A 25,198-nucleotide genomic window follows, 5' to 3' on the forward strand; every position below is an offset into this window, starting at 1 on the left:
GGTACTGGGAACCGAACTCACGACCTTGCGCTTGCCAGGCAGGCGCTTTGCCGCTGAGCTAAATCCCCAGCCCCTGAGTATCAGGGTAATACTTGCTTCCAGAAATAATTTTGGAAGTATTGCTTCTCTTTAAATTTCAGTAGAGAGTTTCAACATTAGTGACATTAGTTCTCTAAAATTTTCATAGAATTTAACAGTGAATCCATCTTGACCAGGGCTTTTCTTTGTTGGTAAGTTTTTAATTACATTTTCAATTTCATTAACTGATAGCAGATTATTTGGAATTTTTATATCTTCTTGTTTCAGTTTTGGCAATTCATATGTTTCAAGGAATCTGTCCATTTCTTCTGTATTTTCCATTTTATTAGAGAACAGGTTCTTGAAGTAGGCATTGATGATCTTCTGGATTTCTGCAGGATCCATTGTGATTTTTTGCTTTTCATTCGTAATTGCTTGAATTTGAGATTTTCTTTCCTCTGATGAGGTTGGCTATTTATTGAATCTTTCAAAGAATCAACTCTTTGATTCATTGATTCTTTGTATTGTTTTCTTAGTCTCAATTGCATTAATTTCTGCTCTTATCTTTATAATTTCTGCCTTCTTTCAAGCTTTGGGCTTTATTTGTTGTTCTTTTTCTAGAAGTTTGAGGTTCAACATTAGGTTGTGTATTTGAACTCGTTCTACTCTCTTGATGTGAGAATTCATCACTATAAATTTCCCTCTTAGGAGTGCTTTTCATTGCATCTTACAAGTTTTGGTATGTTGTATCAGCATTACCATTTAATTGTTGGTACTGTTTAATTTCTTCTTTAATTACCTCTATGACACACTGGTTTTTCAGGAGGGTGTTGTTCAACATCCATGTGTTTTTGTGATTTCGTTTGCTGTTGATTTCCAATTTCATTGCACTATAGTCAGATAATATACACGGGGTGATTTCATTTCCTCTGCATTTATTTAAGCATGTTTTATGGGCTAATATGTGGTCTGTTTTGGAAATTGTCCAATGTGCAGCTGAGAAGAATACATATTCTGAGGTTGTGGAGTCAAACACTCTGTAGACATCTATTAAGTCCATTTGTTCACAGGTTTGGTTTAATTCTGACATTTCTCTGTTGATTTTTTTCTCTAGTTGATCTATTTGTGAGAGTGGGGTATTAAGGTCCCCTATTAGAATTGTGTTAATGCTTATTTGATTTTTCTTGTCTGTTAATATTTGCTTTATGTATTGGGTGCACCAGCATTTGGTGTATATATATTTATGGATGTTATCTCTTTTTCTTGGAGTTGGCCCTTAACAAGTATATAGTGACCTTCTTTGTCTCTTCTGATCAGTCTTGGCTTGAAGTTCACATTGTCTGCAAATAGAATGGCTACCCCTGCTATCTTCTGACTTCCTGTGGCCTGCAGTATTCTTTTCCATCCTTTGACTTTCAATCTATGAAATTCTTTTTGAGTTAAATGTGTTTGTTGAATGCAGCATATTGTTGGATCTTGCTTCTTCGTCCATTCTCCCAGTCTGTTTTGATTGGTGATTTGGGACAATTTACACTGATGGTTTCAGCTGATATGTATTATCTTTTTCATGTTATTTTCTTGTTGCTGGTTCCCTGTCTTTTCCATTAGTTTAATGACTTGCCCTTTTTGGTGGCTTTCTATTGTTGCTATCGTGCTTGTGGGCTTTGTTTTTATCTTTCTAATATATCCTTCAGAGCATTTTGGAGGGCTGGTGTGGTGGTCATGAATTTCTTCAGTTGTTCTTTGTCATGGAAGTATCTTATTTCTCCATTGATTTTGAAAGATAGTTTTGTAGGGTACATCCATCTTAGTTTATGGTTGTTTTAGAGCCTGAAATACCTCACTCCAAGCTCTCCTTGATTTGAGGGTTTTTGTTGAGAAGTCTGCTGTAACTCTCCTGGGCTTGCCTTTAACGATGATCTGTCTCTTTTATCTAACAGCTTTTAATATTCTGTTCTTGAGCTGAATTTCTGGAATTTTGATTTTTATATGCTGTTGGTTTAGATTTATCTTGCTCATGGATATTTGGAGTTCTATGTGCTTCATTTATTTTTATGTCAAATTTTTTATCCATGTTTGGGGAGTTTTCTGCCATTTCTGTGAAGAGGTTTCTTATGTCTTTTGCACTGTCTCCAGCTTTCTCACTAACACTAATCAATCTTATGTTGCTCTTCTTTCCTTCATCTTGTAGCTTTTGGATTGATTTTTCATGGTCTGTTGCTATCTTTAAGATATCTTTCTTTTCATGGTCCGCTAGGGCTGATAGTCTACCATCTCCTTCATTCAATTTGTTGCATATACCTTCAGTGGAGTTAATCTCCTGGATTTCTGTTTGGATCTGTTTAACAAATTTCATTTCTTTTTATGTGGGGCATTCATGGTTTCCATCATGTTTCTAAACTGTTTTACTTTTTTAAAAATTGGTGTCTGCTTTAATGTCTTTCATTTTGATCATCATTTCTTTTTGCAACTTAGAGATTATTTTTTTCTATAGCCCCTTGTTTTTTCACTTCTATTGCTATCATTTCAGAAATTTCTACTGGTTGGCTTCTGATGTTCTCTGTGTCACTTTGCTCTGGACTTGTCCTGTGGTGGATGCGGGTCTGGGGTAGCATTTTGGTTTGTATCTTGTCATTTTCTTTTTCCTATCTTTTATTTTGTTTTCTGTGTTTATGCTTGTAGATTTCTTATGATAGATAGCTTTATCCCTAGTATCCAGGCTTCACTAGGAAATGTCTGTTCCTCAGGGATGTCTTCTAGATGGAGGTGGTTGTTGGTCTTTGTGTCTATTCAAAGAACCAACTGCTGGTGTGTGTGCCCTACTAGGGCCTTGGTGGGGCACTGGGTGTCTCTGCCTGGGCTGGTCCAGGCCATGTGTCTGCATCACCAACCTTGGGAACTTAGTGGGTCACTGGGGCACATTTTCATTTCTGAGAAAAAGATACTGCCCTTTCTGCAAAAGTTATCTTGAAATAAATGAAATAAGTGTACACAGATTCAGGACTGAAGATGTGGCTTGGTAAAGCACTTGCCCAGCATATATCAGAACCTGAGTTTCATCCCCAGTACTTCAAAACAAAACAAAACAAAAAATCCCAAACCAAAGCAAAGCTTTTGGGCTGAGGATGCAGCCCAGTGAAAGAGAACATGCCTAAGCATGGATCCTGCAACATCACTGTTATCAATTCTCAGCATGGCAACAGTAGAATCTATGGAACAAACTATTACTTGCCACAAAAGTAAGAATACGCCATCAAAATATGGTTTCTTCTAGCCTTTATTTTCTCCCTACCTAGTAGTGGAAGTAATAAATACATCTCCACTTTAGCATATCAAGAAATTGAAATCACTGTTCCAAACTAGAAAGTCTATGGTTACTGATAGTAGTTTTGAGATCATGGACAAATTAGCAATTACCATGAAGATATTAAAAGCCTTTTCTTCGGATGAGGCCATTATGAATGTCCCTACTTTGCTGCTGTAGACAAAGGGGCCTGAATCAAGAACATTATTCCATGAGCAAAAAATGTCACCGTCCAAAGTATGTACTTTTGTTGCTTTTTAAAATGCATGCACATATAAATATATAACACACACATATCTGAAAGCAACTAAAGAAAATAAGAATACATTTCCTTTATTTGCTTTTTTCTATCTCCTTTTGCTTGCAAAGGTGATTTTCCAGGAATCCCCTCTTATAATATTATGGCACTACATTCTAGGAAAAAATACCTCAGTGTCTTGTCATTCCTCTAAAATCCAGAGAAACCTCTAAGCTTTTAGTCTCATGTGACTGAGGGGAATATGGCTAAAAGTGTAAATAAGAAGGGAAGCTTCAAAAACAAAGTATTACAAGGAAGTGGACTACTGAAGTATAAGAACCTACCCCATGTGAATTACTCAACTTTTAACTGCATAAGTGACAGGTAAATTTGTCAAGAGCAAAATAGTTCTTCAGTAAAGGCAAGATGATGTTGTGTAATAAAATTTCTTTACAAAATATTTCATTAGTTTTATTACAGTTTCAAAACGAGTTAAATCTATTTTCACATATAACTTCCTCAACACTTATATTTTTCTGTTTTGTAACTTTATATTTTTTATTAGTACATATTTGTCACACACATTGATCACACTCATCATAGAGAATTTTTACCTGTACATAATATATCTTGATTCTTTTTTTCCCATTTCCTTCCCCTACTTTCAACCCTTTATCCTTTCCCAACTTACAAAATGGAGGGAGCAGCTGAAGCTGGAGATCAATCACACATGCAGAGCTGAGAGAAAGCCAGCCCTGAGAATATGGAGAGCTCCTTGAGCCATGTGAACAAGCTGTTCCAGTGTGAAAACAGTTTGCTAGGCTGAGGCTGAAACTGACATCAACCTCCTGAGTGTATAAATAAATGCTCTGCAGTTCTTGGGTGATTCCTTTCCTCCCATGTGGAGAGAAGGCTCCACCTGACCTCAGCTTCCATCTCTTGCCTTTATTTCTAAATCCTCCCACTGTGTTTCTCCAGCAACATCAAGAGACACATGGTTCACAGCTTTGTTTCCATTTTCCCTTTCTCTTCTTTTTTCCTTTCCACCTCCTTCCTGTCCCCTATGCTCTCCCTTGTTCCCCTTCCCATTTGAACATGTTCTTTTATTTCCCAGTATTTATCCCTTATTATCCTCTTTGTTAATGCTTTGGGTTCCTCCCAGAAGAGAAACAATGTGATATTTAAACTTGCATGTCTGATTTATTTTGTAAAGATTATGATGATGTCAAGGTGCATCCATTTTTCTACAAATAGCTCAGGTCTATCCTTCTTTATGGCACAGTAATACTCCATTGTATATTAATAAATTTTTTAATTCATTCATTTGTTGATGGACATAGGGGCTGTTTCCATGTCTTAGCTATTATAAATTGTGCTGCTATAAACATGGGTATGCATATATCAGTATGGTATGATTATTTTCACTCTTTTGGGAAGACACCTAGGAGGGGAACATCTGGGTCAAATGGAACCTTCAGTTTCACTTTTTGAGGAATCTCCATATTGACTTCCATAGCGGTTGTTCCATACCAGTTTACACAACCAGCAATGCAGAAGGGTTCCCTTTCCCCCATAGCCTCACCAGCACTTGTTTTTGATTTCTTTGCTATAGCCATTCTTCCTGGAGTGAGATAAAATCTGTGTTATTTTAATTTGCATTTCTCAAATGACTATTGAAGTTGAGCATTTTTCATATGTTTATTTGCTGTTTATACTTCTTCATCTGAGAAGTGTGTATTCATTTCAGACACCAATTTTTGGAATGAGTCTTTACATTTAGGGGGTCTGATTTTTTTTAGTTCTTTATATATTCTAAATGTCAATCCCTTGAGAAGTAATCTGGTAAAAAGTTTTCCCAATTCTGTGGGTTGTCTCTTCACTTATGTAGTTTTTGTTGTTCTTATGCCATTGATTTCCAGTTTCATTGCACTATGATCTGGTAAGATGCACAGTATAATTTAATTCCTTTGCAATCACTTAAGGATGTTCTATGGGCTAATATTTTCATTACAGTGGGTTTTTAAGGTTCTCCATTACAATTCCTTTAGTGCTTATCTGAGTTTACATATCCATCAGTATTTGTTTTATATGGTTGGGTGTGCTGGTATTTGGTGCATATATATTTATGGTTGTTATCTCTTTCTCTTGGATTTTTCTCTTAAGTATACAGCGACTTTCTTTAACTCTTGTGATCAGTCTTGGCTTGAAATCTACTTTGTCTACAAGTGAAATAGCTACCCCTGCTTTTTTTCCAGGTTCCTGTCACATGGAGTGTTGTTTTCTATCTGTTGACTTTCAGTCTATGAATTTCCTTTTGAGTTAAATGTGTTTCTTGTATGCAGCATATTGTTAGATCTTGTTTCTTGATGTGTATTTCCTTTTGTTTCTTTTGATTGGTGAACTGAGAATTTACATTGATGGTTATAACGGATATGTATTGAGTTACCCTTCTCTTTATTTTTGTGTTGCTGGCTCCCTTTCTTTTCCTTCTGCTTAACTTCTTGCCATACCTGGTGGATTCATTCTACTGAGATTCTTGAAATTGTTGTCTTTTTCTAAAATATCTTTCAGAATATTTTGTGGAGTTGATTTGATGGTCATGAATTTCTTCAGTTGTTCTTTGTCATGTCAGAAGTATTTTATTTCTCCCTTGATTTTGAAATATAGTTTTGCAGGGTACATCTATCTGGGTTGGAGGTTATTCTCTTTTGGTGCTTGAAGCACTTTGCTCCAAGCTGTCCTTGACTTAAGGGTTTGAGTTGAAAAGTCTGCTGTGATTTCTCTGGGCTTTCCTTTATATGTAATTTGTTTCTTTTCTCTAACAGTTTTTAGTACTGTTTTTGTCTTGAATTTCTGGAATCCTGACTATTATGTGCCTTGTAGTTGTTTTTTTTTTAAATCATGGCTAATTTTAGTTCTATATGCCTCACTTATTTATGTGTCAAATTCTTTTTTCCATGCTTGGAAAGCTTTTTGCTACTACTTCTGTCAACAGGTTTCTTACACCCTGTATTCTATCTTCCAATTCTTTATTGATTCCAATTAATCCTGTGTTAGTCTCCTTTGTACTGTCTAGCAGCCCTTGGACTGATTTTTCATGGTCCTTTGCTATTTATAAGAATTTTCATTTGATAATGAAAAGTAGACTAAGAAGGCAATCAGAGCCCAAATCCATGCTCCATAAAGCCAGAAAGCCTGCAGTAGGGTTAGGGTAGAATGCTGGTTCTGGTACTTTCAAAATTCACAGAGGTTTAGGCTGACCCTGGCCTCTGTGGGGTTGTGAGGTTGGGGATTAAGTCATTTAGCTTATAATACTCTGGATGTCTCGTGTCAGCTTGTCCATGGCTCCCTGACTCTGTATGTCTTCCATGGCTGTCCCACACCCAGTCATTGTGGGTTTTAACACTGGGAGCCCTGAAATGAAGCCAGCTGCTGAGTCCTGGCTTCAGCTGGCCCCTCTCTAAAGTGGTGTCCAACCAAGCACTGGCTCCAGAGCACACTACAGTCAGTTGCACAGGACTCACTCACCAGCTATTTGTAGGGCACAGCATCCACTGTTCCATTCCACTACTGTGTTTCTCCCTGGAGGTCTCTGGAGTTATGACTTTCACTCTGGTTCTGAAGATTTTATTTTCCTTTCTCACACCTTGAGCCAGGAGCCAAAGAGGAATTTCAGATTACCCTTTTCCTTCTCTGCATTGAGGTCTGTCTCTTCACTTTCTCTATGGGCTCCAATTTTTCCTTCAGATCCTTCCTGAGTCCAGAGGCTCCATCTTCCTCCTCCTTTTCCTCCAGAAGGTGTTACTTTCCATCATGTGGATTCTGAATCTTGGAGAAGTTGATTTGTTGCTGCTTACTACTCTGCCATCTTCTTGGAAGTCTTTCCTCAACATTTGTTATTGATTAAACTCAATACACCTTCCATTCCTTCATTCAGAAAACATAATCAGCATCTATATTAGATGCCAAGACTTACAGTAAATAGTTTTAGCTATAAACATCATAGCTTATTTTTAGGGTGAGATAACATTTGGTTTTAAACCTACATAATACAGTGATGTGCCACATAACGTTTGTGTCAACAACAGCATGCACTTGCAACAGTGGTCTGATAAGAGTCTGTGGCCTCTTGATGAGGCAGATGTTTTAAATCTATGAAATTCATGTTTCTGATATCTGCACAATGATGAAGCTGTAAAACAGCACATTTATCAGATGGCATTCCCATCAGTAAGGGGCACTTGACTATACATGTCAAGTATAAGTAATATTGATGACAAGAAGTTAGAATCATGGAATTATTAACAAAGTTACTTTACCTGGTCCAAATTATCTCTTACAGTCTTTAATTCCATATCTAGCATCCTCAGGGAGTTTTTAAGTTGTTGGTTTACTTTAACTTCTCTATTATATTGTTCTTCTTTTCTGTTTAACCGTTCTTTATTCTTTTCACAGAGCAAATCAGCTGTTTCTCTCTTTTCCTCTTCTTGTTTTAAAGCAAATCTGCATTTAAATATACTTATTTTAAAATACATTTTATTAAAAATAAGATATTCATTTTGTCACATGCCTTTTCATAAATTGATTTATTACACTAGTGTAATTTATATATATATGTATATATATATATATATATATATATATATATATATATTTTTTTTTTTTTTTTTGTGATACCTGGGATTGAACTTATGACCTTGTGCTTGCCAGGCAGGCACTTATGCCACTAAGCTATATCTCCAGACTGAAATTTCTGTATTTGCAAATATTTTTCTTGTCCAGTTCTCATGTTTTTAATTTCTTACCTCATCTCTTCCAAAGAGCATATATATCTGAAAGTTAATGAACATGCTCTTGAGAAATTTCTGGTAGTAATAACTCTGGTAAATCTTATGGAAAAGGAATTTTGAAATCACTCAGTAAAGTTACAAATTCAAAATTCTCCCTCTTTTGCACAGTGTTATTCTTTAATCAAGACATAATTTTTACTACATGTTTGCTGTACATAATTACATTTATCCTAGGAAGTTGGCTCATGTACATCACACATCTTAGTTCTTTGTACTTTTCCTTCCCCTTCCCTTGCTTCCCTTTCCATCTCCATCTCCACTTCCCATTTGCAAAGATTCTATCTCTGTGTTTCCTATTATCTGTCTTTTATTTTGTACTTTAAATTATTTCTACTTTGAGTTTCTCATATAAGAGAAACTGAGATATTTAACCTTCCATTTCTGATTTATTTCATTTAAAATTGCAGTCTTTTTTTCCCTTGAGACAGGGTCTCACTGTGTAATGCAGTCTGATCTTGAACTTATTTATGTAGCCCAGGCTGGCCTCGAACTCAGTGATCCTCCTGCTTCAGCCTCCCAAGTGCTGGGATTACAGGCATGTGCCACCATGCCCGACAACACTGTGGTCTTAAAGTACACTCATTTTCCCACAAATAACTCCAATTTATCCTTTTTGGTTGAGTAATACTCCATTGTATATACACACTACATTTTCTTTTTCCATTCATCTGTTGCTGGACATATATGCTGTCATGAATTGTGCAGCTATAAAGACAGGTATGCATATATCACTGTAATATGAAGCCTTTAACTCTTTAAGGAAATACCTAGAAGGGAAACAGCTGGATCAAATGGAATTTCTATTTTTAGATTTTTGAGGAATCAAAAAACTGCACACAACACAGAAAGAGTAAAACCATATAAATATTTAAACATTTTTTTCTAGGATGAGAGAAATGGCCATTTTATACTTTTTTGGTGGAAGTGTAAATCACTGTTAACTTTCTTGAGAACAATTTAGAAATACTGATCAAAAAAATGTTTAAAAAAATTTCCTATACTTACCAAATAATTCTAAATTGAAGAATTTATTCAAAGAAAAATAGTAGTAATATAGAAAATGGTTTATATAGAGGATGTTCCTTGCATAACTTATTGTAATACAAAGGCAAGAATTTTAAAAACTCCAAAATTTTATTAGCTAAGTAGTGACATTTCTATATGGTGAGCTTCCAAATAGTCATTAAAATTGTAATTTGAAAGAATATACATTTAATAATTAGAAGTAGTCATGGTAAACAACTTGTTTTCTTATTTCCAAAAATTTCAGACTCCCAAAGAGTAAGAAGTATTCTGCCCTGGAAATCCTCAGAAGATAAGTCAGCAATTACAAAAATCCCCCTATCTGCAGTGAAAAGTGAATGGTCTAAATACTTCTTTAAAACAAGGATATTATACCTCACATTGCAGAGTTCTTGTTCCTGTTCTATTTTTTCATGTTCTAATTGTGATTTTACTTCTTTTATTTCTGAAAGCTCTTTTTGTAGTCCAGTGACTCTATTTTCCATTTTTTCCATTTGTCCTTTAAGTAGTTCACAATGATTTATTTTAAATTCTATTAATCTTTTATATGACTGAAGTACATTCTGGATTTTCAATAGGCTAACAGAATCTGTATCATGGAGAAAACAAGACAGAAATAAAACACATGATCATCATTTACATATAAAGGACTTTCTATTTTCACATCCACTCATCCATACAGTGAATAAAGGTACACTGAGGGCCTGCAAGGTGGAACATATTATATGAAGCCCTGTAGATAAAACACACGAGTCCCTACTCTTGTGTACCTGAAATTGTACTGAAAAAGGCAAAAAAATGACCATTAGAAATTCATACAGATGCTTTAAGCAAAGTTCTGTGATCATATGTGGGACATGATGTATAGTGGGCTCTGGAAGATTTCCTGGGGGGAAGAGATAGTGGCACTGAGAAATGGATGGCAACAAGGAGCAGTCAGGCAGAGTATGAAGACCACGCTATTCATTCCATAGCAGTTGCTGAGGCTCTGTGGCAATCTGCTTATAGCCAAGAAGATTTACCTTCTTGTCTGAAACAATCATAACTGATATAATATATTAAACAACAGTTTGCAAGACAGCAGCCCTCACGTAATGAAGACAATGATCCCTGACCAGCAGGAAACAAATGAGGTAACCCTTCCTAATATCCCAGCTCTCTGCCTACAGACTTCCCAGACCATGACACAGGAGAAGGAACTGAAGCTGAGTATCCTAGAAGCACTGAGCTGAATCTGGTAAAACCAAGGCAAATGGAGATCACAGGATAGAAACCAGAGAGCAAAGAGTAGTATAAAGAACCCTGGACATCTGCAGGGGGTCCTCCTTGAATAGTGAAGTGTGAGAGGAACAGCAGAAATGTGCCAGGTAGCTACCTGAGACTGAAGGAGAGATATCTGAAAAGATGAGCGAAAACAGCCAAGTACTTACACAGTGCCAGGAAGTGTGTCTACTCCCATCAGGCAGGCTGTGTAGAGTGATCAGAAAGGCATTGCCTTAGCCCTAGGAATTAACCTTCAGCTGAGCCCTATTCTGTTACAACTAATTTTACAAGTCAGAAGATGATCAGGAAGGAGCAAGGTTTTATAAGTTACCTGTTCCTACAGAAATTTAAAAAGAGAGAGACTTGAAAAGTATTTTTTTAAAAAAACTAAATTACACTTATAGAGGCATAAACTAATAGAAATGAAAGAGCAAAATGACACACAAACCTAACTATAGTTTTTTTTTTTTTTCCCCAAAATGATCAAGTGGTGAGCAGCAGCAATTCGACTTATGATTTGGAATCTGGACATTGGAAAAGGAAAAAAAAAGAAGAAAGAAAGAAAGAGAAAAAGAAAAGTAGAATCCCAGCAATCAGGAAGGAGCTGACAGGAAAATTAAAAGCTACAGAGATGCCGCAGAAATAGACAACAGTGGAGGGAAGGGAACAAAAGTTTGCATCATTTTTTTTTGGACCTGAGTCTGTCAAAGAAATGTGAGCACTGGGGGTTCTATGGGGTTCTAGAGAGAAACAGTGGTAGTGGACAGTGCTGTGGGGATAGTGAGGAGTTTTGCTCCAACAGGAGTCTTTCCACATGACAGACAACAGCAGGAGAGTGGTCCTGTGCATAGTCCCCTGGAAAGAGTGCAAGGTTTGGCACCATTCTAGGAAAGGGTTAAGTATTTGAATCAGACTCAGAACAGCTGTGGGATGGCTTTACTTCAGGGTTCCCAGTGTTACCTTCCCACAGTGGCTGGTAAGAGCAGCCACAGGACACAGTCATAACCAGGAAGCTGGCTAAAAAGACTCCTCAATGGGTTTGAGGTTGGCCAGGAAAAACAAAGGCATAGCCAGAGGCCAGCCCTGGTTTGAATCCCTCTGGATTTGGAAGTCTCAGCATTGAGTATCTTAGTCCTTGACCTACTGCCTGCATCCAGCAGGGATCTGGGGTCTGACTGCCTTCTTTATCTACTAGGCTGAGAAGGGACAGGTCTCTCTTGGCTTGAACACTGCCACAGCTTGGGTAAACCAAAGGAGCCTTTAAAATGGTGTGGGTACCTTGAAAAACAGGCCTTAAGGCTAGACAGAGAATTACTAGTCTCCAAAATTGCAGATCATGGAAGGAAACTATTCATTCGAAAATGCACAGAAATTTTTTGGAACCTTCCTCCCCCCCTCCTTGGTATTTGGGGGTTTGGGGAATTTTTATTTGTCCTTTTTGGTCTTTGTCTTCTTTTTTTTATACAGGGTCTTCTTATGTAGTCAAAGCTAGCCTTGAACTCCCTATGTAGCCCAGGCTGGCTTTGAACCTGTGGTGATATTCTTGCCTCAGCCTCCCTAGTGCTGGGATTAAAGGCATGTGCCACCAGCCTGGCATTACTTTTCTTTTTTTGAGACAAGGTCTCACCATGTAGATTTGAGGTTAGCCTCAAACTCATGGCGATCCCCCTGCCTCAGCCTCCAAAATGCTCCATCACACCCGGCTATATATTTTGATTCTTCTTTTCTCCCAATTATCCTCCCTGCCTTTCAACCTCTTTTCCCTTATTTATGAAAGCTTTTTTCCATTTTTTCCTTCTATTCTCCTTTTTTTCTTTTTCCTTCTTTTATTCCCCCAACCCCCTCCCTAGTTTCCCTTCCCATCTGAACATTTTCTTCCTATTTCACAACATCTATTATTTCAGTTTTTCACACTAGAGAAACAATGTGATATTTACACCTGTGTCCAATTTGTTGAGTTTGGTCTCAAGGTGCACTGATTTACCTAGAAATGTCTCAAGTTTATCCTTCTGTATGGCTGAGTACTACTGTATTGTATTAAAAAAAATCTTTATCCATTCATTCATTAGTTGATGGGCATTTGTGATGTTTCCAGGATTTAGCTATTACAAGTTGTACTGCTACAAACATGGGTGTGCATATATTGCTATGGTATGAAGCTTTTAATTCTTTAAGGAAGATACCCAGAAGGGGAATAGCTGAGTCAAATGAAACCTCTAATTTTAATTCTTTGAGGAATCACCACAAGGATTTGCACAGTGACTGCACCAGTCTACACTCCCATCCACAGTGGACAAGGGTTCCTTTTTCTCCACAGCCACAACAGCATTTGTTATTGGTTGATTTTTTGATAACAGCATTCTCTTTGGAGGCTTGATTTCATCATGCTATTGTAGTCTATCAATTTTGCGGGAACATCCTAGAAAGGCAGTTCCTGCCCCTGGGAGGCAGAGGTTCTTCAGCAATCCCTTTTGGCTATTTGGCCATTGTATACAGTACCATGCCTATGTTTTCTTTGATCTACAAGTCTTATTTCAGGCTGCTTTTAGCATGAGGATGTATGTCCTTCCCTTTCTTCCTATTACCTGTGTTTTTAATGGATTTTTCTCTGAGTAACTCCAGTGTGGCTCTTTTTCTATTCAGCCATGTTGAACTTTCTTTTTCTCTCATTCCTGTTTTTTCCCCTCCTTCGTACCCATTTCATTTTGCCTTTTAATTTTTCCTTATTTCTACTTTCCATATTATTTTTTCTCCCTTTTTCTGTTATCTTTTATACTTTGTTTGTTTTTCTTGTTAGTTTTACTTAATTCTATACATATCTTTCCACTCTTTAGTAGGATCCTCTGTCTCACTTCTCTGTCCTTCTCATTGCCTATAGTTTAAATTTTCAAAGTTTTCTTCTTGCATGCTCTTGTTCCCAATCTCCTACATCTGTAATAGTCTAACAATTTAGCTTTATTAGCCCTTAGATAATTAATTCTATGTAATTTCTGTTGAATTCTTTTCTTACCATTAGTGGAGATATAGTGTTGCATTTTGTACATATTAGCTGTATGTCAATACTTGAGTTGATTTAGTGTTAATTTTTTTTTTTTTTCGGGTACCGGGAATCTAACTCATGACCTTGCGCTTGCGGGGCAGGCGCTGTGCCACTGAGCTAAATCCCCAGCCCCTTAGTGTTAATGTTATAATTACAGATTTATTTTCTCTGTTTAAGGGTGGTACATTATTGGGTCTAATGGCATGTCAATATCCAAGTCCTGGATGATACTACTGTAGCTGACTTGGTTGCATAATTGTTGCTATTAATGGGTTTTCTCTGTATGCCAATACCCACATTAACAATACAGTGACACTAACAATACTTGTGATATTAACAATACTGTGGTTCATTCCCAGAGAACTGGGAGTTTGGCTAAATGAACTGCATCCTTCTCTCCCAAATTAACAGAAGTGGTTGGATCTTGGGGCAGAGGCAAAGAACTATGGCTAACCACTACCACAGTGCACCACTGAAAAGCAGACTAAAAGTGATCTCTATATCAGCAACAAAGTCTTTCCAATGTAAGGGCCCATAAAGATCCACACAAAACAAACAAGCAACCAAAGCTATAGAAGTAAGCGGAAGCAGGGGGAAAATTGCCTTCTAGAACTCCCAGCTACCCTAAAGCCAATGCAGGGGGCTTTGAGGGAGAGACTAGCAAAAGCCACACACAAGAATCATTCACAAGGAGAACAGAGGAGATTGAAAAACAGATCAGAGGGATTACATTCTGGGGGATTACAGAAGATATAGCTAAACAGATAATAGAAGTAATGAAATAATCAGGGAGATTTCAGAAGACACTAATAAAATACTACCTGACCTAAATAAAATCATACAAAACATGAAAGACCAATTTAGCAAAGAATTAGAGTCTATGAAAAAATTTTAATCAGCAATCCAGGAGACTAAAATTATATTCAAAGTATGAGCCCAAGTGACCAATGCGGGACAGAATTGCAGAATAGAAGACAGTGATCTCAGCCTTTTGTCTAAGATCAAGTGTAACAGGTATCAGCACAGTGTTTCACTCAACAGCAGAATATACATTCTTATCAGCAGCACATGGGACTTTTCCAAAACAGACCACATGTTAGCCCAGAATTCATGCTTAAGTAAATGCAGAAGAATAAAAAGCATCTGATGAATATTGTCAGATCATAGTGCAGTGAAACTAGACAGCAATGGCAAAAGAAACCACAGAAATTATATGAACACATGGAAATTAAACCATGCCCTCATGAATAATCAGTGGGTCACAGAAAAAATTAAGGAAGAAATTAGTTACTAGAATCAAACAATAAAGGAAGTACAATGTACTAGAACCTATGGAATATAATGAAAGCAGTCATAAGAGGGAAAATTATGACTGTGAATGCCTGTGTCAGAAAAATAGAGTTCAAATAGATAACCTAAAGATGTATCTCAAGGTCCTAGAAAAACAAGAATAATCCAAATCCAAAGCTAGTACAGGAATGGGAAGTATAAAATCAGGTCAGAAAATAATGAAAGTGAGACTAAAAAACAATACAAAGAAACAGTGAATCAAAGAGATCATTCTTTGAAAAAAATAAATACAATTGACAAACCCTAGCTAACCTTACCAAAAAAAGGGAAAGAAAAGACACAAATCAGTAAAATTAAAAATTAAAAAGGCAAAATCACTATAGATTCTGCCAAAATCCAGAAGATCATTGGTAACTACTCTGAGAACCTTTACTCTAATAAAGTGGAGAATTCAGAAAAAATGGATAGATTCCTACATACCTATGAACTATCAAAGTTGAACCAAGAGGCCATGGAAATCCTACATAAGCCAATATCAGGCAATAAAATTAAAGAAATAATAAAAAAACTATCATCTAAGAAGAACCAAGGTCTCAATGGATTCACTGCTAAATTCTACAAGAATTTTAGAGAAAATCTAACATAACATTCCTCAACCTCTTTAATAAAATTGAAAGGGAACACTGTCTGGAAACTTGCATTTCTCTGACTCCAAAATGATATAAGGACCCAACCAAAAAGAGAACTACAGACCATAATCTTTAATGATATAGACACAAAAATCTTCAATAAGATACTGGCAAAGAATAATGCAATGAATAATAAAAAAGATCATAAATCATTACTAAGTAAGATTTATCCCAGGAATGCAGAGATAGTTCAATATATGCAAATCAATAAATGTAATACATGACATTAGCAGAAACAAGGGCAAAAATACCATTATCATCTCAACTAATGCAGCAAAAGCCTTTATCAAAACCTAACATCCATTCATGATGAAAATTCTGAAGAAAATAGATATAGAAAGACATTATCTCAGTCTCATAAAAGCCGTTTATGAGAAACTTACTGCCAACATCCTATTAAATGGGGAGGAATTTAATATTCATAGCACCACAATTCATAGAATATAACCTTCTTAAAGGAGGAAAAAACACATGTGTATACTCTATCATTACTGCTGTTCAATGTAGTTCATGAAACATTAGCCAGAGCAATTGGGCAAGAAAAACAAACAAAAAAGGATATGCACAGTAAAGGAAGAATTTAAATTATCATTATTTGTGGTTGACATGATCCTCTACACAGAAAACCGAAAAATTCCACCAAATGACTCCTAGAATTAATAACCAAGTTTAATAGGATAGCAGGCTCAAAATCAGCACACAAAACTGGTACACAGCATCCCTATATACCAATAATGAACTCACTGAGAAAAATCAGAGAAATAGGTTTTATAATAACATCAAGAAAAATTTAATACTTAGAAATTAACTTAACCAGGGAAGTAAAAGACCTCTACAACAAAAACTATAGTACTCTGAAAAAGGAGATCAAAGGTAACATCAGAAAATGGAACAATATCCTGTACCTGCATAGGCAGAACCATTATAGTCAAAAAGCCATATTTCCAAAACTGATATTCAGATTTAAAGCAATATCAATCTAAATACCAATAGCATTGCTCACACAATGAGAGAAAATAATCCTAAAATATATGGAACCAGAAGAGACCTAGAATAGCGAAAAAATCCTTGGCAAAAATAGCGAAGCAGGAGGTATCACAATCACAGGTTTCAAGTTATACTACAAAGCAACACTGATTTAAAAAAAGCATAGCATTGGCAAAAGAAAAAAGGACTTATAGATCAGCAGAACAGATTTGAGGGTGGAGAAACTCTTTTAGGTACACTCAGCTACCTGATCTTGGACAAAGGAGTAAAAAGCTTTTGCTTGAGGAAAAACAGTCTCTTTCACAAATGGTGCTGTGAAAACTGGCTATCCGCATGCAGAAGACTGGACCTAGACCCATATCTCTCACCATGCACTAAACTAAAATCATAATAGATCAAAATATTAAAACAGAAACAATCTGCTGTAAGCCTAAATAGGTAAAACTCTTGAAGATCTAGGGGTAGGCAAAGACCTTCTGAAAAGAAGACCAACCACATAAGAAATAATACCAAAAATCCACAAATGGGATCATATCAAGTTAAGCTTCTGCACAGCAAGGGAAACAGCCAACAGAGTGAAGAGACAACCTATAGAATGGGAAAAAATTTTTTTCAGCCATTCTTCAGACAAAGGCCTAGTATCTAAGATATATAAAGAACTCAAAAGAGTTACATCCCCCAGATGAGAAGACCCAAAGAAAAAATAGGCAACTGAAACAAACAGACATTTCTCAGAAGAAGTACAAATGGCCAATAAATACATGAAAAAATATTCAACACTGCTAGCAGTTCAAGAAATGCAAATTAAAACAACAGTGAGATTACATCTCACTTCAGAAAGAATGGCTCTCATCAAGAAATCAAGTAATAATAAAGGCTGGTGAGGCTGTGATGTGGCTGGTGAGACTTCACTGTTGGTGGGAGTGTATATTAGTACATGCACTATGGAAATAAGTATGAAGATTCCCAGAAAATCTAAAAGTAGAGGGCCAGGGATATAGCTCAGTAGCACAGTGCCTGCCTGGCAAGAGCCAAGTCTTGAGTTCAATTCCCAGTATGCAAAAAATAAATAAATAAATATAGAAATTCCATTTGTCTCAGTTATTGTTCTAGATATCTTTCCAAAAGAATTAAAGATATCATATTACAGTGATATAGGCACACCCACAATTATAGCACCACAATTCATAATTGCTAAATCTTACAAGCAGCCTATATGCCCATCAACAGATGGATGGATAAAGAAAATGTATTTACACACAATGGAGTACTGCTCTTCCACAAAGAAGGATAAATATGTGTTGTGTAGAAAAATGGATGTACCATGAGATTATAAGGTCAAGTGAAATAAATCAGACACACAAGATTAAATATCATGCAGTTTCTCTTATGGATGAAACCCAAAGTATAAATAAATAGCAAAAGAAAAGCTACACAACAGAAAATAGTGAGATCTTTAGCATATGGGAAGGGAATCAAAGGTGGATCTGGGAACGGGAGAGAAATGAGATTTTTTCAAAAGGAATTGTGATGTGGATTACAGGCCACCATACCCAGTTTGAAGGCCTAACTTCCTAATACAGCCAGTTCTATAGTTGGATCTCAGCATATGTATTTTAAGGGAACACAGATTATCAGACTATAATACATTTTATCATTTTCTTTCTTCTCCTTGATTTAATTTGCTCTTTTTTAGTTTCTTAAGATAGAAATTCAGGTCAGTCATTTGAGACTTTGCTAACAGAAGCATTCACTGCTAAAATTTTTTCATGTAAGTACTGCTGTAGCTACAGTCCACAAATTCTGGTAGCTGGAATCTTTATTTTTGTTCAGTTTAAAGATGCTTCCTAGTTTGTTTTCATTGCTTCTTTGACTCTCAGTTATTTGGACCTGTAGCACCTAGTTTGCAAATATTTGAGTATTTTCCAGAGACATCTTGGGAACTCATTTCTAATTTGCTTGCTTTGTCATCAGGGAAAAGATTTTGCATGGCTTCAATCATTTTGACTTAATCCTGTTTTTAAGATTTATTAAGAACATATTCCATTAATTCTGTTTTGATAACAATGGTGATGTTCAAATCTACATAGTATTGCTGCTTTTCTGTTCCTTTTCTTCACTTATGAGGAAGGGATATTGAAATTTGTCTATTTCTTGTAGTTCTATGAATTTTTGCTGCATACATTTTGAAGCTGTTATTGGGTACATAAACATTCAGGATTGTGTATCTTCTTGATTAATTGAAACTTTTATCATGATGAGACGATTGTGTTTCTTTTTTTTTTTTTTTTTCGGTTTTTCTCCGGTACCGGGAACAGAACTCACGACCTTGTGCTTGCCAGGCAGGCGCTTTTGCCGCTGAGCTAAATCCCCAGCCCCACGATTGTGTTTCTTGCTGGAGTAGCTTTGATATGAAATCTACTTTGGTATTTCCACAGTAAAGAAATTATGAAGGTCTGAGGTGACAGGAATGCCAACTACCCTCTGATCAATGTGTACTTTACACATTGTAAATAATTATTAAAATGCCATACTATACCTCAGAAATATGTATGATTACTATGTGTCAATCAAAAATATTTTTTGTGATATGTGGGTTTGAACCCAGGGCCTTCCCACTGAGATACACCTCGGGCCCTATTTATTTATTTATTTATTTATGTATTTATTTTGGGACAAGGTCTTGTTAAGTTGCTCAGTTACCCAAGCTGGGCTTGAATTTATGATCCTCTTATCTCACCCTCCTAGAGGGCTATGATTACAGCATCTGGCTATTTCAAAAAAAGGAGCAAATCTATTTACAATATCAAATATCAAAGGTAAAGTTTATGAAAATATCTAATATATAGATAAATCTGATAAAACATAGATCAATATATTAAAAACAACCAAATATTACTCAGAAAACTAAATACAACTTATTAAATAGTTGTTTCAAGAGCCCAAACATGTTAGATGTTAATTTTCCTCAGCCTAATCTCCAGTGTGCCATTTTTTTAAATTGACAAGCTGATTCTAAAATTCATTTAAAGGGTTGGGAAGCCAGGGATGTAGCTCAGTGGCTTAAGCACTTACCTGGCAAGCCTGAGTTCGATTCCCAGTACAAACAACAATAACAAAAAGGCTTGGGAAGGTGGTTACATAGGAGAGCACTTGCCTGATACGCATTCGACCCTGGGGTCAATTGTCAGCAACACACGTGTATACACACACACACACACACACACACACACACACAAAGAACAACAAACCATACACAAAACATACTGAAATGCAAAGGACCTATAAGGGCCATGTCTTCGTTACTTTTCTCTCCTTAATGAGACAAAAGAACCTGACACTCACAATTAAAGGAGTAAAGGTTTACTTAGCTGCCAGGATATCAGTGCAGCTGAGGAAGCCACAGCTCTCTGGCTGAGCGTGCAAGAACTCTCTTTCTATTCTGATATGAAGCATGTTTCTGACACAAAAGACACTGCAACGTTGTGTGCTCAGGGGAGCCCTATGAGCAGTGTGCACAGACAGCTGCGGTGCACATGGAAGGGCGGCATGCCAACGCGTGCTCCTACCTTTACATTCTGTTCTAAGTTGTGCTATCAGCAGCGAAACCTCCTTATAACTAGGGTAAGGCAGCTCCAGACCCTCGGAGGCTGCTTCACATGACTGAGTGAGGTCTTCAAGATCGTCCATAGCCTTGTTTTTTACCTATGAAATAAACAGCGCTATTTCAAAATGTCCCCAAATAGTACCACACACTAAATGAACAAGAAGTAGTTATGTACCTTTTTATAGAAGCAAAAGCATAGGCCCTTCCTAAAGAACCAATTTTTGTCCATTCTAGCAATGCTTAGGGTCTCAATCACTTTTTCTTTATGTCTTCACATAACCAGAAATTTTCTATTTCTTCGCTTTGCTTTTCTTACTGTATGTTTATTTATAATTTTTATAATGTGTCACATTGCCTTCTTCATGTACCTTTCAAGGAAATACTATTTTGGATTTTTTTTACACCTTTTTTATTTTATTTTTTACACCTTTTTAAAAATAAGATGTCTTCTTCATAGGCCTAAAAATCACTGATAAAATCTTTTCAGGCAAGTCTTAAATAAGAAAAATATATGGCATGTCTAAAAGTATTTTCTTTTCACACAGAATCTCTACATTTGTAATTTATTTTTCCTGTTCATAATATGTACAGGCTATTTAAAATACAATAATACTCGACCAGGACAATTTAACTATAAACAAAGAGGCAACATTAAAGGGCAAAGAATAGTACTATTAATACTGTAATGAAGAATTAAATTTCATTCATACTTCCTGACAAAGAAAAAGGAAAAACACGATGTTACTTTCATGGCTGAATAGGAATACACTAGGTTTTTCATATCACCGTCTTCAGTATAAGCAAACTTCTGTGGGCACATCCGTTTGGAAAGCACTGTTTTATGAGACGTCTTCCCGCGCTAGTTCCCCACCTCCTCACCCTGAGAAGCCAATCCCAGCGTCCCTCGCTCCAGCTGAGTCAGAACAGTTAGCACGGCTGCGCAGTCCTGGGCCGTGGATCACGCGAAGGCCACGTGGCTTCTGCCCCACCCCCTCCAATAGCTGCTGACATCAGGGGCGCAATGACGTCAGGGCAGGTAGAGAAATGAGCTCAAGGAAAAGGGTGAGATGTTCTGAACCTTCCAGGTTACCCTTCTATAAAATAAAACGTGCAACATACACACACACACACACACACACACACACACACACACATGCAATTGTGCAAACTTCTTATGGTTGTGATTGCAAGTTTCTCAGCTATCTTCTCTCCACTGTGGATCCCTCCCTATTCCTTGGCTGTTTTACCCCCTACTCTTAGGATCTGCGTTTTGCTGCAATTTTGGGCCTTTAGAGGCAAAATGCAGAATTTCACCTAGAATTGGTGAAATGGAATAGAATAGAAGAATACCTAGAACAAATATATTTTAGCAGGTAAATTACAATAAATGTTTTCCTTTGTAAATTCTTTTTATTTTATGAAAAAATAAAATGTTTTCATAACCAAATAATAACAATAGTTATTATACTGTGCATCATTATCTTCAAAGTATTTTCTCAGTACAATATATAAACCAAAAAGATTCATACAAAAAAGAAATTAACATATAATAACACAAACTTTCTTTTCAATGAGCTAAGATAAACATGAGTATAATAGTATAAATAAAGCAAAATAGCATACATTGGAATATTTCTAAAGCAACGGGATATGTTATTTGGGGAAGTACTTGAACATCTCCCTACTTCCTATTTACCTCTCTTCTATTTTGCCCCCCATATCGCTCTTTCTGTCCATGTATATATATATTCTTATATAAGAAACCATGTGATATTTGAGCGTGTGTCTGACTTATTTCCCTTAACATTGTTTTCAAGGTGTATCCATTTACAATGCAATAAGTTGAATGCCACAAACTATGCCATTTTATACAAAAGATGTTGCTAAACGATCCACTTCTTATTAAGTGTGGTGACCATTTCTTATTTATATTTCCATAACAAGCGCTCAAATAGTTATCCAACAAATAAATATTAAAATAAACTTAAAATAAAAGTAGTATCATGGAAATACAAAGATCACAAAGGTGTGATATGTAGAGTAACTGTCGCCCCAAGGTGACCATATTCTTATCCCTGGAACCTGTGAACAGGGAAATCAAAGTTGCAAATGGATTAAAACTGTTAATCTGATGACCTTGAAACAGAGAGAGTACCCTGGATTACTTGTCATTTTCCAAGCTTTAAAAATACTTATTCAAAGAGATAATATTTTCAGAAGCCTGGAGAGGCTCTGAATCTGGCTCTCTTTTTTTTAGTGCACAAAATACTTATTATATTCAGCCCCATTATCTTCCTTTCCCTTTCCTCTCCTCTCTCCATGACTCCCTTCCCCATCTTTAAAAGTCTACCTTCTAGTTTCTTGCCATCCCTTTATGTTACTCCTTTATCTATTTATGGTATTTTTTATTGCTAGGCTTGGGGCTATGTTAAGGTTTCCTGGAGTGCGATCTTCTAACCATACCCTTTCTGACATCAGCCCCCATTGGGTTCTTTGTGGCCTCTAATGTCCCTCCAGCAGTGGACCACACCACATTCTCCTGGTTTGGAGCCATGTCCACGAGTGTGCCTGGGAGAGATTTCTGGTGCTGTGAGGAGAACGCTCCCTGCTTCTTATTAGGCTTGAACCAGACTTGTCTGACAAAAAAGCTGTTGCAGGCATTTGCCATCCAAGCAGAGAGAATTCCAGGGAGAAGAATTCCAACAGAATTCCAAGAGGAGCTGCCACTTAAAGCCGATCCAGCAGGAGACAGAGAGGAGAAACAGAAAACAAATCAAACAACCTGCTAAGCATATTGTTCATCTTTAGTAGTTCTCAAAATTACTGTGACTTTTCACACCTTTACCGGTGAATACCCCATTCTTTATATCTGAAATGTTTTCACTATCCTAACAAATTTTTTTTTTTTTTTTATTTTAAGACTTAGGCAGCTGTGTGAAGTCTTCCTTCATTAGGGCTTTTTTGTTTAGATACACAGGAGTCTCTCTCCTCAGGGCTACCTTAGTACTTTGACTTTTCTCTTGCATCTTTAGCACTTGCACTATAAAGTATTTCTCTGCGTGTCTCTTTCTCCTGGAGTAGAAGAGACAATCTTTTAAATCATCTTTGCACAAGTAGTCTTTGTTTTATTCAAAAATCATTGATTTCCTCTCAGTGCTAGGCACTGGGGTTTTAAGAGTGTCAATCAAAGGTGTCAGGAATGGCTTTTCTAGAGGGAATGCTGGACCTGAGACTAGTGAGAGCGAGGCTAGCGAGACAGAGGGCAGCAAATGGTGAGAGCATGAAAAGCAGTGGCAAGAGAAGTATGGCATGGGCTACCTGTGCTTGTCTACAAGCACAGGGATTGGTGAGACGGACATCACCAGCAACGTGGTAATGCCAGAGAAAGGGCACAAATAGGAAAGGACTAAAAATGGAAAGGCAGAGGTCAAACTATGAAAGGCTTATTTGTAACATTAAAATGCTTGAATTTTAATGCTTGAAAGAGTGGTTTGTGGTCACGTTTGCATTGGAAGTTGGTATTCATAAATATTACAGTAGGATGAATGCCAGGGGTACAAGGAGAAACGGAGAAGGCAACAGTGCAAAGTAAAGATCACTCAGGCCTTAACTGAGTGAATGTTTTCAGAAATATGTACGATATAAAATTATCAGTGCCTAGTACATAAGGAAGTCTTATTAAATGAATAAATAAATGAACACACCTGGGTCCCTGGACAAATTTGCAGATCCTGGGGACATCTGGAGACACCTGAAAATTTCATCGCACACTTCAAAGACTGAAATGCAAGACTACCAGAGAACTTTGACCACAGATGTTTTGTTTTTTCTTTTTTGTTTTTCTTCCAGTACCAGGAATCGAACTCAAGACCTTGCGCTTGCCAGGCAGGTGCTTTGCCGCTGAGCTAAACCCCCAGCCCCTTGACCACAGATGTTCACTGGGGTCTTCCCACCTAATATCCCCTGCCTCCCCACCCCCATAAAAGGAGCACACTTTTGTTCCAGGCAGTTGGTCTTATCAAGCTCTCTGCCTGTACGCAGGCACAATAAATCCCATGCCATTTTGCTTTTACAGAAGCCTGGTGGTCTCTGCTGGTTCTCCTCATATATTACATATGTTGCACTTATAACTAATACTTCTGAGTTCAGAGTTGTGAAAATAAAAAAAAATAGATTGTGTCTGAGTAGACAATTTTTAGATCTCTGTTTTTCATAATTAGTCCCCAAATTCCGAATATCCTGGCACTCATTCTGAAGTTTATGCTAAATGCTGGTCTAAACCGAGTTACTTTCTTGTAATTCTCTCTGTAGGAAGAATACAAATGCCTTATTAAAAGGTATTCCTAGCCAGGCATGGTGGGGCACATCTGTAATCCCAATACTCAGGAGCCAGAGGCAAGAGGATCACCAGGGGTTGGAGGCCAGCCCGAGCTATACAGCAAGTTCAAGTCCAGCCTGAACTGCATAGCCGGACTCCTTCTCAAAAAACAAAACCAAGGTAATAAGATGTATTGTTTGACTGATTTCAGCAGAGGAATAAAATAGAAAGCAAATTTGTACCACAAAATGATTTTTGAGAAGTTTTAGAACCAGTTTTACAAAACCATCCAGACGTACTTGAGGGTTGACGTCTACTTCTTTATTATCTTTTTTTACTCTGTTTTCTGTTTGCAGTGATTCACGTAAGTCATGGAGGGTATAACTCCCTAATACACACAAGGCTCTAGAAGTCATCTTATTATGTTGAGGCCGCCTTTCCAAATTCTGGCGATAGTGACTGGTTTTTGGTCACTGACTGTGACATAAATGGACGTTAACCACGCAGCCTGCCCCGCTGGTTTGCGCATGCGCTGCTGCCCTCCGGTGCGTGGAGAGCGTCCGCTGAGCTC

The 25,198-nt window shown here is 37.0% G+C and overlaps 1 protein-coding gene across 3 annotated transcripts in view; it reads right to left on the reverse strand.

Moving 5' to 3' along the window:
• Positions 1–25,198, reverse strand: part of LOC102013195 (ankyrin repeat domain-containing protein 26-like) — a gene marked incomplete at its 5' end in the record, with an annotated part of 49,364 nt that extends 24,166 nt beyond the window's left edge. For all 3 annotated transcript variants that reach the window (XR_001234545.1, XR_001234544.1, XM_013515561.1), the window contains 4 exon segments: positions 7,880–8,063; positions 9,809–10,022; positions 20,272–20,407; positions 24,927–25,198. Coding sequence is in view for 1 of the 3 variants with exons in the window: in XM_013515561.1 (XP_013371015.1) it covers positions 7,880–8,063; positions 9,809–10,022; positions 20,272–20,407; positions 24,927–25,043 (651 nt within the window).

The sequence above is a fragment of the Chinchilla lanigera genome, unplaced genomic scaffold, assembly GCF_000276665.1.
Source record: "Chinchilla lanigera isolate Chin_1 unplaced genomic scaffold, ChiLan1.0 scaffold00028, whole genome shotgun sequence".
NCBI classification, from domain to species: Eukaryota; Metazoa; Chordata; class Mammalia; order Rodentia; family Chinchillidae; genus Chinchilla; species Chinchilla lanigera.